The sequence below is a fragment of the Podarcis gaigeae genome (assembly GCF_964106915.1).
Source record: "Podarcis gaigeae genome assembly, chromosome: 9".
Lineage (NCBI taxonomy): Eukaryota > Metazoa > Chordata > Lepidosauria > Squamata > Lacertidae > Podarcis > Podarcis gaigeae.
In genome coordinates this window covers 61,915,128-61,927,200 of record NC_139685.1, presented here as the reverse complement: position 1 = coordinate 61,927,200, position 12,073 = coordinate 61,915,128, and the positions used below count along the sequence as shown (strand labels likewise).

The window sequence follows — 12,073 nt, the reverse complement described above, 5'->3', positions numbered from 1 at the left end:
CCGCGAGCACATGCAAGTGTGTGCGCGCGCGTGCGTGTGTACATATATGTGCACGCGCGTCTGAGTGCGCATATATATGCGTGTATGTATTTTGTGTGTGTGTGTGTGTGTGTGTATTCGTATTTGTTTCTCTCTCTGTATAATACATATATCCCGTCACATGTAGGACACGAAGAGCCATGGTGGATAAATATCTAAATAAATAAACAAACAACAAAAAAGCCGGATAGAGAGAAAGAGAGGAATGCTGGGAAAAACGAAGGGAACTCAGTGAGGTCATCACTAGGCGCCGCTTTGGGGTACAATCCTCCCTTTCTTTCTCTCTTTTCTCAACGCCCCCTCCCCCCCCCCCATCCTCCCGGCTCGCCTCTCTCTCTCTCGCCTTTCTCTCCCCTCCGTCTCTATCGTTCGCCTTGCCGAGCTCGCTGGCTGAGGCCGGCCTTCGCCGTCATTGTCGCCGCCGCTGCCGCCGCCGTCATCCCTTCGGCACAGCCCGCTCTTTTTTTCCCTCCCCCCTCTTCCCCTCCTTTTTTGCCGTCGCCGCTGGCCGGTGTCGGCGCTCTGGAAAGGCTCGCGCGCCTCCTCGGAGCGGGGGCGGGGTAAGGAAGAAGCACCCGGTGTTGTTGTGAGGGAGGGAGGGAGGGAGAAAGAGGGTGGTGGGGGCGGCGCCGGCCCCCTTTTCCTCCCCCCTCCCCCCATTCCCATCTTTTGTTTGCCTCACAGGCTATTTGCTCCACGGGGAGAGCGAGGTGGTTTGTGAGGAAATGTGCCTTAATCTGGGGCGGAATGTCTTCCTCATCCTTCCCAGGCGACAAAAGTGGCGTTTCCCCCTCCCCCCTTCTCGCGAGGGAAGATGGTGGAAGGCAGGACGACTATTGTGTGGGGAAGAAGGAGAGGCCGGGATTTGGAGGGCCGAGCGATGGGGGGCATTGGGATGTTTCTGTGTGCAGACTGTCGGAGCCTAAACCCCCGAGGCATTGGGGGGCCGGTGTGTGTGTGTGTGTGTGTGTGTGTGTGTGTGGAGGGATTGAGGCCGGCCGGAGTATGGAGGCAGAAGGAAGCGCTGCCGTGCGAGTGTTTACTTAGAATGGAGGTTGTACCTCTCTTTTAAAAGATCTACCTCTCTTTTAAATCAGAACCAGTGAAGGTGGTGAATATCCTGTGTGGGTGTCTGGAAGCGGTTGGAGGATGGATGGCGGCTAACAGGTTGAGGTTGAATCCTGACAAGACAGAAGTACTGTTCTTGGGGGACAGGGGGCGGGCAGGTGTGGAGGACTCCCTGGTCCTGAATGGGGTAACTGTGCCCCTGAAGGTGCGCAGCCTGGGAGTCATTTTGGACTCACAGCTGTCCATGGAGGCGCAGATGAATTCTGTGTCCAGGGCAGCTGTTTACCAGCTCCATCTGGGACGCAGGCTGAGACCCTACCTGCCTGCGGACTGTCTCGGTAGAGTAGTGTATCTCCTGCTTGGTCTACTGCAATGTGCTCTACGAGGGGCTACCTTTGAAGGTGACCCAGAAACTGCAACTAATCCAGAATGTGGCAGCTAGACTGGTGACTGGGAGTGGCTGTCGAGACCACATAACACATAACACCTACATTGGTTCCCAGTACATTTCCGGGCATAATTCAGTGTTGGTGCTGACCTTTAAAGCCCTAAACGGCTTCAGTCCAGTATACCCAAAGGAGTGTCTCCACCCCCATCGTTCAGCCTGAACACTGAGGTCCAGCTCCAAGGACCGTCCGGCGGTTCCCTCGCCAAGAGAAGCAAAATTACAGGGAACCAGGCAGAGGGCCTGCCCTGTGGAACACCCTCCCATTGGATGTCAAAGAAATAAACAACTATCAGACTTTTAGAAGACATCTGAAGGCAGCCCTGTTTAGGGAAGCTTTTAATATTTGATGAATCATTTTATTTTAATATTGTGCTGGAAGCCACCCAGATTGGCTGGGGAAACCCAGCCAGGTGGGTGGAGTATAAATAATAATAATATTAATAACTTCTTCTTCCTATTATTATTATTATTATTATTATTATTATTATTATATAAAATATTCCCTGTTCCCCCCACTCCTCTCCACGCTCACTCTTTCTGTCGCTCTGTGTTGCCGTGTGAGCAGATTGCTAAAAAAATGTCAAGGTGTGTGGAAACTTGAAGAGATCTTGCCTGCATTTGCTTCTATCACTAGTGAGCAGCTCTCAGACATTGATGCTTTGGTTGAGATTCCTGCATTGCCAACAAGGAGGGTTGGACTAGATGACCCTTGGGGGTCCCTTTCAGGCAGATTGAAACCTCAGCCTGATAAAACATGAGGAAATCATAATTTAAAATTGCCCTTTAGGGCAGTATACAAATATAATTTGTTAATTTGTATAATTAACAAATAATAAATTTAATAAATCGTAATTAAAAAAACACACAAGTGCCTAAAACTGCCTCACAGCTGGAATCCAGCATTTTAAAGTCAGTACAGATTAGGATGTTTTCCATTTGTTTTGTTTGAATGCTCTATGTGTTAGGGAGGATGCTGCCTATCTAGCTGTTCAGAAGCAGTTTAATATTGGTTTAGGACCTAACTCTTTTCAGTAGGCACCCTTAGTTGTGTCCTGTAGCTATGGTGCTTTCATAAAAAATAACTTTATGCCAATTTTGTGATACCAATCAATACTTTGGTCTCTGCTTGGAATGTGTGGATAACAAGCTATTGACTCAATCCAGTTGTAGAGTAAAGCCAGTTTATTGGTATTCCAAGAAGCTGAGGATGATGAGACAGCAGGGCTGATGATTAGAATGAATAGTGGAAGATTCGTAAATAATATGACTGAACACAAGTAAGATTTCGTTTTCAGTCATTCTTCATTGTGGTGATGAAAGTGAAAAATACTGACTTTTCCATCACCATTGTGTTTTCTCAATGTCATCCAGTAGTGATTTTTTGGGGGAGGGGGGGTATAGACACTGGGTTGCAAAAACTGGAATCCTTGAAGGCCCACTGTGATCAGTTTGCTTGCACATTTCAGTTATAAAGTTGCTTGCGTATGTGCTGATTTGGATACTATAGATTTGATGTAGTTTGAAATAGATGGGACTAGAACAACTTGAAGACAGTACTACTCTTTGCAGGATTAAGGCCTACCATATGTTCTAGTGATCATTGCCCTTCCTAGTTACTAAAATTTGTCTGGGCTGGGCTGGAACTATGGATCTCAGATGTGGTCACCTTTAGAAACCAAATTTAGACCTAAATGTGGGATAGTTACTGTCCAGTTACCTGCCATTCATGAACAAGATGCTGGAGTGTGTGATGGTTTTTCAACTCCAGGTAATATTAGATGATGCTGATGATCTGTTTCAGGCTGATTTGGAAACAGCCTTGATTGACCTGGTGGATTAATTGCATTGGAGAATGGATTGAACGGGTGGAGAGTCCAGCCCATGGCTGTCAACCTTCCCTTTTTTTGCGGGAAATTCCCTTATTCTAGCGCTGCTTCCTGCTGCTATCCCAGATTGTTAGATATCCCGTAGACTGTCCCCGGGACAGGTGAGGATGCTGATCCCTTATTTTCAAATCTGAACGTTGACAGCTCTGGTCCAGCCCTATGTGTTATTGGTCTTTCAGTGCTATTGGCCTTGGTATTTTCTGAACTGTTAGTATGGGTTGGGCCAGTGGCGTAGCGTGGGTTGTCAGCACCCGGGGCAAGGCAAGTAATTTGTGCCCCCTAACCCCTGGATTTTAGCACTCGAATGTGAGTGCGCCCCCCAGATGTTGCGGCCGGCCCCCCTGCACCCCCCACGCTACGCCATTGGGGCTGGGGGCGAGTGAAGGAACCAAGGACCCCCCCTTAAGGCTCAGCAGGAATTTATTAAATTTATTATTTGCGGAGCCCCCGCGGGCCGAGGCAGCCGAAGCCCCCTCCCCTTGGGCGCCTCCCCGCCCTCTCCTCTCCTTGGGCGCTCCGAGGCGCTCCAGATCCGGGCTTGGCGAGCGCCTCTCCTCCCCCCAGCCTGGTCCGGGGGCTTCCAGCCGCGCTCCGTCCTCCCCCGCCCCCCCCCCGCGGCTGAGGCTTGCACTGAGAGCCGGAGCCAGCGGCGCCCCCTTCCGCCGGGAGACCCTCGCCCGCCCGCCGGCTTCCTCTCGGAGGGTGTGGCTCCTCCCTCCCAGTCGGCAGAAGCAGCCGCCGCCTGTGGCTGGGCCGAGGGGATGGCGGCGGCGGGGGTGTGTGGAGGCTGCCCGTGCCCGGCCAGGCGTTGGTGGCGGCGTCGCCGCTGCTGCAGCGGCTGCTCCTCCTGCGAGCAGTGAGTGGAGCGCAGCCGCGGCGGCGGCGCGCGCGCTAGGGCGCAAGGCTGGCAGTGGCGGCGGGGAGCCCGGCGGAGGAAGGAACTTGTCCCTTCCCTCTGGACTTGCGCCCCCCCAGATGTTGCGCCTGGTGCGGCCGGCACCCCTGGCACCCCCCACGCTACGCCACTGGGTTGGGCTGAGGCGGCGCAGTGTTACTGTGGCTTCAGTCCTTTTTGGAGGATAAGTCTTGGAAACTGATGCGAGGGGGCTTCCACTCTGCTTTATACAGTGGTACCTTGGTTTAAGAACAGCTTAGTTTATTAACAACTTGGATTGAGAATGCTGCAAACCCAGAAGTACAGTGGTACCTCAGGTTAAGAACTTAATTCATTCTGAAGGTCCATTCTTAACCTGAAACTGTTATTAACCTAAAGCACCACTTTAGCTAATGGGGCCTTCCACTACAGCCGCGCCACCACTGCGCAATTTCTGTTCTCATCCTGAAGCAAAGTTCTTAACCCGAGGTACTATTTCTGGATTAGCAGAGTCTGTAACCTCAAGCATCTGTAACCTGAAGCGTCTGTAACCCGAGGTGTTTTGATTTGTGAACTTTGCCTTGGAATAAGAACATGTTTCGCTGCCCGTTGAGTGTGTTCCATTTGTAAATTGAGTCCCCCACTGCTATGGGAAAGCACGCCTTGGTTTAAGAATGCTTTGGTTTAAGAATGGACTTCTGGAATCGATTAAGTTAGTAAACCAAGGTACCACTGTATCTGTTAACATATGTGGTGGTGCCTTATAATGAATACAGTGGTACCTCTAGATACGAACGGGATCCGTTCCGGAGCCCCGTTCGCATCTAGAAGTAAACATAACTAGTGATGACACATCTGCGCACGCACGCGTTGCTTTTTGCTGCTTCTGCACACGTACGTGACGTCATTTTGAGCACATGTGCAAGTGGTGAAACCTGGAAGTAACGCACTCCGTTACTTCTGGGTTGCCGAGGAGCGCAACTCGAACGCGCTCAACTCAAAGCGTATTCAACCCAAGGTATGACTGTATGTGTAGTGGAGCATCTTGACTCTCACACATTCAACATTGCATGAAACCACTGGGGGAAGTTTCCTGGAGGTTTGGGCTAAAGTATCATCCCTATGCAGCAGACACTCTACCTCCATATCATTTCCATCTATTCATTCCATGGAGGTTATGGAACTCTTTCCTCACTGTCTGGAAGTGGTTTAGAGCTGGATAAGAGTGAACAGGCTGGGGCTTAATGCAGACAAGGAAATACTGTGGGGTGGTAAACAGAGTTCTCTGGATGGAAGTTTGCCATTGTTAGATAGGCTTGCAGTCCCCTGAATGATGAAGTATGAAGTGGGAGAGCTTTGGACTCAGCACTAAATGGGGAAGTTCAGGTGGCAGGAGTGGCCAACTGCTTTTTACCAATTTAGGCTGGTATGCCAACTTCGACCCTATTTAGAGAGGAGAGACCTTGTCTTAGTGAACCTTTCACAAGTGATAACCAAGCTGGACTACTGTAAAGCATTCTGTGTGGGCCTGCCTTTAAAGATGGTTCAGAAACGTCAGTTTGCAGAAAATGCAACATACTGAGTATTGGTGAGGGCTGGTTGGTCAGAATGTGGTAAACCTATGATCCAGTTCAAAGTGCTGGTATTTAATTTATGCATTTATATCCCATCTTTTTCTCCAAGGAGCTCAAAGTGGTGTGCATTGTTCTCTCCCTTGTCAATTAATCCCCACAACAACCCTGTGAGGTCAGTGTCTGGCCCAAGGTCACCCAGTGAACTTCATGCCCAAGTGGGGACCTGAACTCTAGTCTCCTGGGTCCTAATCCAAGACTCGAAGCACTGCACACCACCCTGGCTCCCTTAAGGCCTTAAATGGTTTGTGGTCAGGTTACCTGAAATAATCTTCAGTATTGGGCTGCTTGTATCAGGGTCTCTTCTTGTGTGCCCATTTGTGAAAGCAAATAAGCAGGTGGGCACAAGGGATAGGGACTTTATGACAGTGGCCCAACACCTGTGGAACCCGGCTTCCATGGAAATACATAAACCACCTTCACTTTTTGCAGACCTTTAAGCAGGCCCTACATTTGCCATTTCATAAAGAAATGTTTTATTGGGTTGCTGTATATCACCATCATTTTATTTATATGCCACCTTTCCATAGCTAAAACCATGCTCAAGGTGGCTTACAACATTAAAGGATTTACATAATTACAAACCTAACAAAAGTAGTAATAAACAATAAATAAAACACATCAAATATAGATAGCCAAACTGAACAATTGCCACATAAATCATGAATGATAATATGATCTAAAAATAAGGATACAAAAAATAATAATAATCAATAACAGCAACAAAATCCCCCAGCAAAAACCCATAAACAATATCCCAACTGCATTAGTTTTAGTTATCTGATTTCATTCATATTGGGACGAATGTTGTTTGCAGTTAGTGCTTATGCTAGTTCTCTTTGTTTAGTAAAGTTATTTTTATGGTGTGTTGTGGGGTTTTTAAAGTATCTATTTTTATTGATACTTATCCAAAGATATATAAAAGTTCATACCCAATAAAAAGTATATTTTTATAATACACCAGAGTAAAAGAAATACTTTAAAAATCTAATCTAAAAGGAAACAGAATCACAAAGGAGAAGAAAGTAGGGGGAAAGGAGAGAGTGGGATGTGTGTGTGGAAAAAAAAGGTTAAAAGACTTCCAGTTCTCTGTCCTTCATCTAAATATTGTATAGTATTCATTCATTAACATCCAACTGTGCTGTCAATCTTCAAATCCAGATATGACAAGTTCATTTTCTCATTCATTCAAAATGTTCATAAGAAATTTCCAATCTTTAATAAATGTCAATAATGATTTTTCTCCAATTAAACACGTTAACTTTGCTATCTCAGCTATGTCCAATAATTTTACTAACCATTCCTCTATAGTAGGTAGGGCTGTATCTTTCCATCTTTGTGCATATAACAATCTTACTTCTGTAATCATATATTAGAATAATTTTCCATAGTCCCTTTTCAGTTGTGCATCCTATTAATTAACCCTAAAAGAAAAAGTTATGGCTTCAATTGAATATTAACCTTTAAAAGCTGCTGTTTCCTCAGGTGTTTTATAGTTTTAAAGTTACTGCTGATTATATCTTGTGAATCTACATGTTGGAAATAATTTTGAGGGGGGTTGACCTTAAACGGTAGCCTACAAATATTTTAGAAAGGTAAGTAATCATAGTATCCTGTGTTTCCATGCTTGCCATAGAATAGGGAAATCGTCTTCTGCAGCCTGCATGGAAATGCAGGGTATTAATTGCTTAACAGGTGTGGATTGCCTTCTGCCCAACAGGCTGGTGGAGAAAGCGAAATCCATCCATTCTCTGCCAACCCACTCACGTACCTTGGTCACAGCTGACCAGGGTGGTGACTGAAGCATATGTGGCACACATTGTATAGTAAAAAGGCACAGGTGAGAGCACATAATAATGCCTGCCATATGGCAGCAATTGTGACAAATAAAATATATATGCCCTCTTCCATTGCATCATCAAGTAACCATCCTGCAGAGCTTTTCCAAGGTGAAAATATCAAAAACCCTCAGAGGCTTGTTGTGATAAATTTGTAAGGCACTTTAAGGGAAATATGGACAATTAATAAAACTCTGGGGGAGGTTCCAGATCACCAGTTAATCAAGTTGAATGGGATCCTTTCAGGTTCTTGTGGACTAGGCACTTGAAGGTGTTTGGCCAGCTTCGTGTGCTGTTGATCCTTGCTCATTATGACTTATGAAAGCTAAATGGAGAGATTGACTTGGGGGGTGGGGGGGTGTCCAAGAAGATGTTAAATCTTCCCTTCTGAAGGTGCATGAGAGATCATGGGCAAGGTACTGGAGATAGTGTTCAAAATTAGCCATGTACCAGGTCTGTTTTGTGACCAGGAATTGTCTGTGAGCAATTTGAGAAGTCTTGTGGCCATGTATGCGACTGAGATTCAAGGTTAAAACTGCAGGTGCTGAGGGCATGGGAGAAGAAATGCCTCCCTGCCCAAGTCCAAAGTAAAATCTCTGGCTATTGCCTTCCAACTCCAAGTGCACTTTGACTTGCTTCCCCTGCCCACCCCAAAATGAGATCGTTGCTGCAAAATGAAAGTGCTGTAGATCACCGGTAGCCAGGCATGCTTGGAGTATCCTGATCACCTGAACCCATTTTAATCTGGTTTCAGTCCCAGTATTACTGTAGATTCTGGCGTGTTAGGCGACTGGGCCTATAAGGCGACCCAGTCTTATAAGCCCAGTCTTAAACGCTGGGCGAGAGGAAGCTGCCTGGTGCGGAGCCCGCTGCTCACTGTGGCAGCAGCTTCGGCAGTCTCTGTGCCGAGAGGAGGCCGCCTGGCGCGGCGCAGAGCCCACCGCCCGCTGCTGCGCCATCAGCAGCTTCAGCAGCCTCTGAAGCAGCAAGCGGGAGGCGGTCTCTGCGCCAGGAGGAAGCCGCCTGGCGCTCACTGCTACCTCGGAGGTAGTATCCGGCGTATAAGACAACCCCCAACTTTTTAACCTCTTTTCCGGGGTTAAAAAGTCGTCTTATACGCCGGATCAATGACACAGCCAGGAGGAGTGTGAACTTGCTGATTCTTCTTTAGTTCTTGACAGCTTTCAGTATCATTGACTGGTATCCTCCTGGTGTGGCTCTGTGAGTTGGAACTTAGAGGTATAGTGTTATTGTGTTTCCCCTCCTACCTGCAGGACTGTTTCTAGAAAGTGGCATTGGGTGACTACTGCCTGACTACCTGGCACTTGCACCATGGTGTATTGCAAGGTTCCATCTTGTCCTCATGCTTGTTAACATCTATATCGGCAATGGGAAACCATTTGGACAGGGTGCCTGTCTGCCAAAATCCCTTTCCTCCCAATTTCAGCTGGATCTCCCTCCCATTTTCTTTTATGCCCAATCTTTCTTTGATCTTTAAAGAGAGAGGGGGAGACTCCCAAAAGCTTTTGAGAGTTTTGCAGAAGGCTTTGGGAGTCTCCCACTGCTTTTTACGATCACAGCAAGGCCCCCTTAAGATTATAATGTCAGCCTTACTACTATGAACTCCTCACTTAGACTCCTTCACTTCTGTTTGGAGTCTCCAGCTCACACAACGACTGCCACCTTTATTCCCTCAGGAGTTCTAATTCCGATAATTTTCTGCACAAGGCAGCAGTCACCACAGCTAAAGTGAAGCACCTTTAACCCATCCTTTCTGCTGCTGGGGAAGGGGACAGAGATTTAAGGATGGAATTTACCTTGATTGGATCATTTCCCCCTGTATAGGAGTGGGATGGTGTGAGGTGAGGAAGATCCAGCCTATTCAGACTTCCTCCTAAGCTCCCTTTAAAGAAGTAGGGAGGCACTGAAACAGCACTTTGAAGATAAGCATTTTAATATAATAGCCATGCCTCCAGTGGCAAAGTGCCATTTGAATCAAACTTCCTTTTCCTTGAAGGATGGGGGAGGCTGGTTCAAACAGTGCTCTGCTTCTCCTTTAAGCAGGTGTAGAAAGAGGGGGAAAGTAATGAGTGGAGATTTATTCCTGCCACCTAGACTGCTTAGCCGTTGCAGCCTGTGTCACTAGCAGATGCGTGGATAGGCATGGTTTGGGAATAACTGCCTGGTGAGCCTAGTTGACCCACAGACTGAAGATTCCCCACTCTGATCTATATGAAGCATCTGGGTGAGGTCATCCAGGGATCTGAGGCACAGCATTATCAATATGTGGATGAATCCCAACTCTAGTTCTTCTTTTTCATCACAATTGTTGGAGACTGTACAGGTTAGCTTGGAGGCACTAGTGAGTTGCTTAAGAGCCTTCATGTGTCTTGGAAGTAAGTAGATGACCTGTTCTAGACAGGATTGCACTTTCCTTGAAGTAGCAGGTTTGAAGTCTGGGAATACTCTTAGATCCATCAGCATCACTTGATGCTGAGATGGCATTAGTGGAATAGCACTTCTTTTTCTAGCTGTGGAAACCTGCCATAGCCCAGAGTAGAGGTAACTGTGGTTGTTCTTTTTCTGTGCTGGCCTTCTGGTTATGGAACTCCCCCTGGTCAGAAATGTGGTTGATGTCTACATTGGCAATAGTTGGAGATACATTTGTTCACTAAGGCATTTGGGAGTAGTTAATCAATGTTGCCCATTTATAATTGGAGACTACTTTGTCCTCTTTTGTACATGGCCTAACTTTTTACTGTGTGTTTTATAGTTTCAATAAATCTTAAGTTTTATAGGTGTAAACTACCCTGAGGTTATTCATGACCCAAGACAGTATAGAAATTTATTGAATGAATGAATGCCTACAAATAAGGATCTTCCATTGTATTTTCTTGCTCTATCATGTATCTCCCACCTCACCCTTTGGGTTTTGTTTTGTTTTTATATCTCTAGCTACTCTTGATTTATATGGTGCTATCATAAGCCCGAGGGATTTTAAATTGAACTCCATAATCTGTGACAGAAGTGGAAGGCCAATCATGAGTCTGCTTAACCTGGACCGCTTTCGCTTTGAAAGGAAGTCATGTGTGGAGGAAGAGAGTGCCCCTTCCCCTGGCCTTTCTGCAGATCAGGAGGAGGCTTCTTCTACTTCTTTGGATGCAATAGATAAGGATACCACATGTTCTCCTTCAAAAGATGGTGCTGCATCTGTTGGTGAAGAAAATGACAATGTTCCTGATCACATTAGTAAACCAGCCACCCCAGCATCTGATGTGTCTGAGAAAACTGGTGAGTTCTCATATATGTGATTTATAAATGAAGGGAAGGTCTATATACAACCAGCTTTGATTTAGTCTACAGTACTCGTGCTGATAGCTTAGTGTTTGATCTTCACTCATACAGCTGAATGACCTTTTGATAGCAATGTGGCGGCTGTATCTTGTTATATCTTTTACAGCTCTAATTTCTAGAGCATTCTTTGAATTCCTCTAGTTATGTGCAGAGTATTCCTGTGGTTGACTAGACATTCATTTTCTCTGGTATCAAATATCATGTTCTCAAAAGCATTTAGGAAATCTGGGTTAATTAAGAACTTGCAAGAAAATCCCATAGGGCTTGACCCTCATAACTTAACATTCAAACTGCTTTGCCAACATCCTGATCCATTGAAGTTGTTTTGGTAGGAAAACAAAGCAGACAGTCCTTAGCTATTATCTCTCTCCCTTCCCCCCCGAAATGATCATTGACTGTGTCTAACAGGGCAGCTTAATTTGGAATGTTCACACTAAATTTAGTCTGTGGACTGTATCTCAATGATACAGCAGTATAGCTCAGTGACAAAGCAAACTCTTCTGAATGTAGAAGGTCTTGAGCTCCAGTTGCCACAACTTCACCTCAGATTGTGGGTCTTGGGGCTGGAAATACTTCTGTCTCAGTCCTTGGAAAGCTGCTGCCAGACAGAGTACGCAGTACTCTCAACCAATTATTTTAGGCTAGATAGACTATAAATAAAATGCCATGGAAGTAATGGTCCAAGTGCCATAATATCCCTGAATTTAAAGCAAACAAGCTAAGTAGAAATCAGAATGTCAGTTGTGCTATGGTGATAAGAGCAATGGAAAGTTTGTCTCTGTACTGTGGACAGATGAAGCAAATAACAATGTATGGACATGCAAAAATAGCTATGGCTTTGAGATTAAGAGCAAGCTGCAAGAATGTTTGCTTCACCCCTTGTGCTGTCTTGTGCAGCTCTATTCCCTATTCTCTATCCTGAATCAGTACGATAT

The 12,073-nt window shown here is 46.1% G+C and overlaps 1 protein-coding gene across 4 annotated transcripts in view; it reads left to right on the top strand.

Moving 5' to 3' along the window:
• The first annotated feature begins 70 nt into the window (after window positions 1–70).
• The window catches only part of SMARCAD1 (SNF2 related chromatin remodeling ATPase with DExD box 1), a 46,096-nt gene continuing 34,093 nt past the window's right edge, over window positions 71–12,073 (top strand). Inside the window, exons 1-2 of one of the 4 annotated variants that reach the window (XM_083756385.1) lie at window positions 71–299; window positions 10,740–11,075. In XM_083756385.1, the coding sequence (XP_083612511.1) occupies window positions 10,826–11,075 (250 nt within the window). In that variant the 5' untranslated portion in view covers window positions 71–299; window positions 10,740–10,825. Of the gene's footprint in view, window positions 600–838; window positions 864–10,152; window positions 10,181–10,739; window positions 11,076–12,073 lie in introns of those variants that run through there. The other 3 variants (XM_083756384.1, XM_083756383.1, XM_083756382.1) reach the window with 3 other exon arrangements.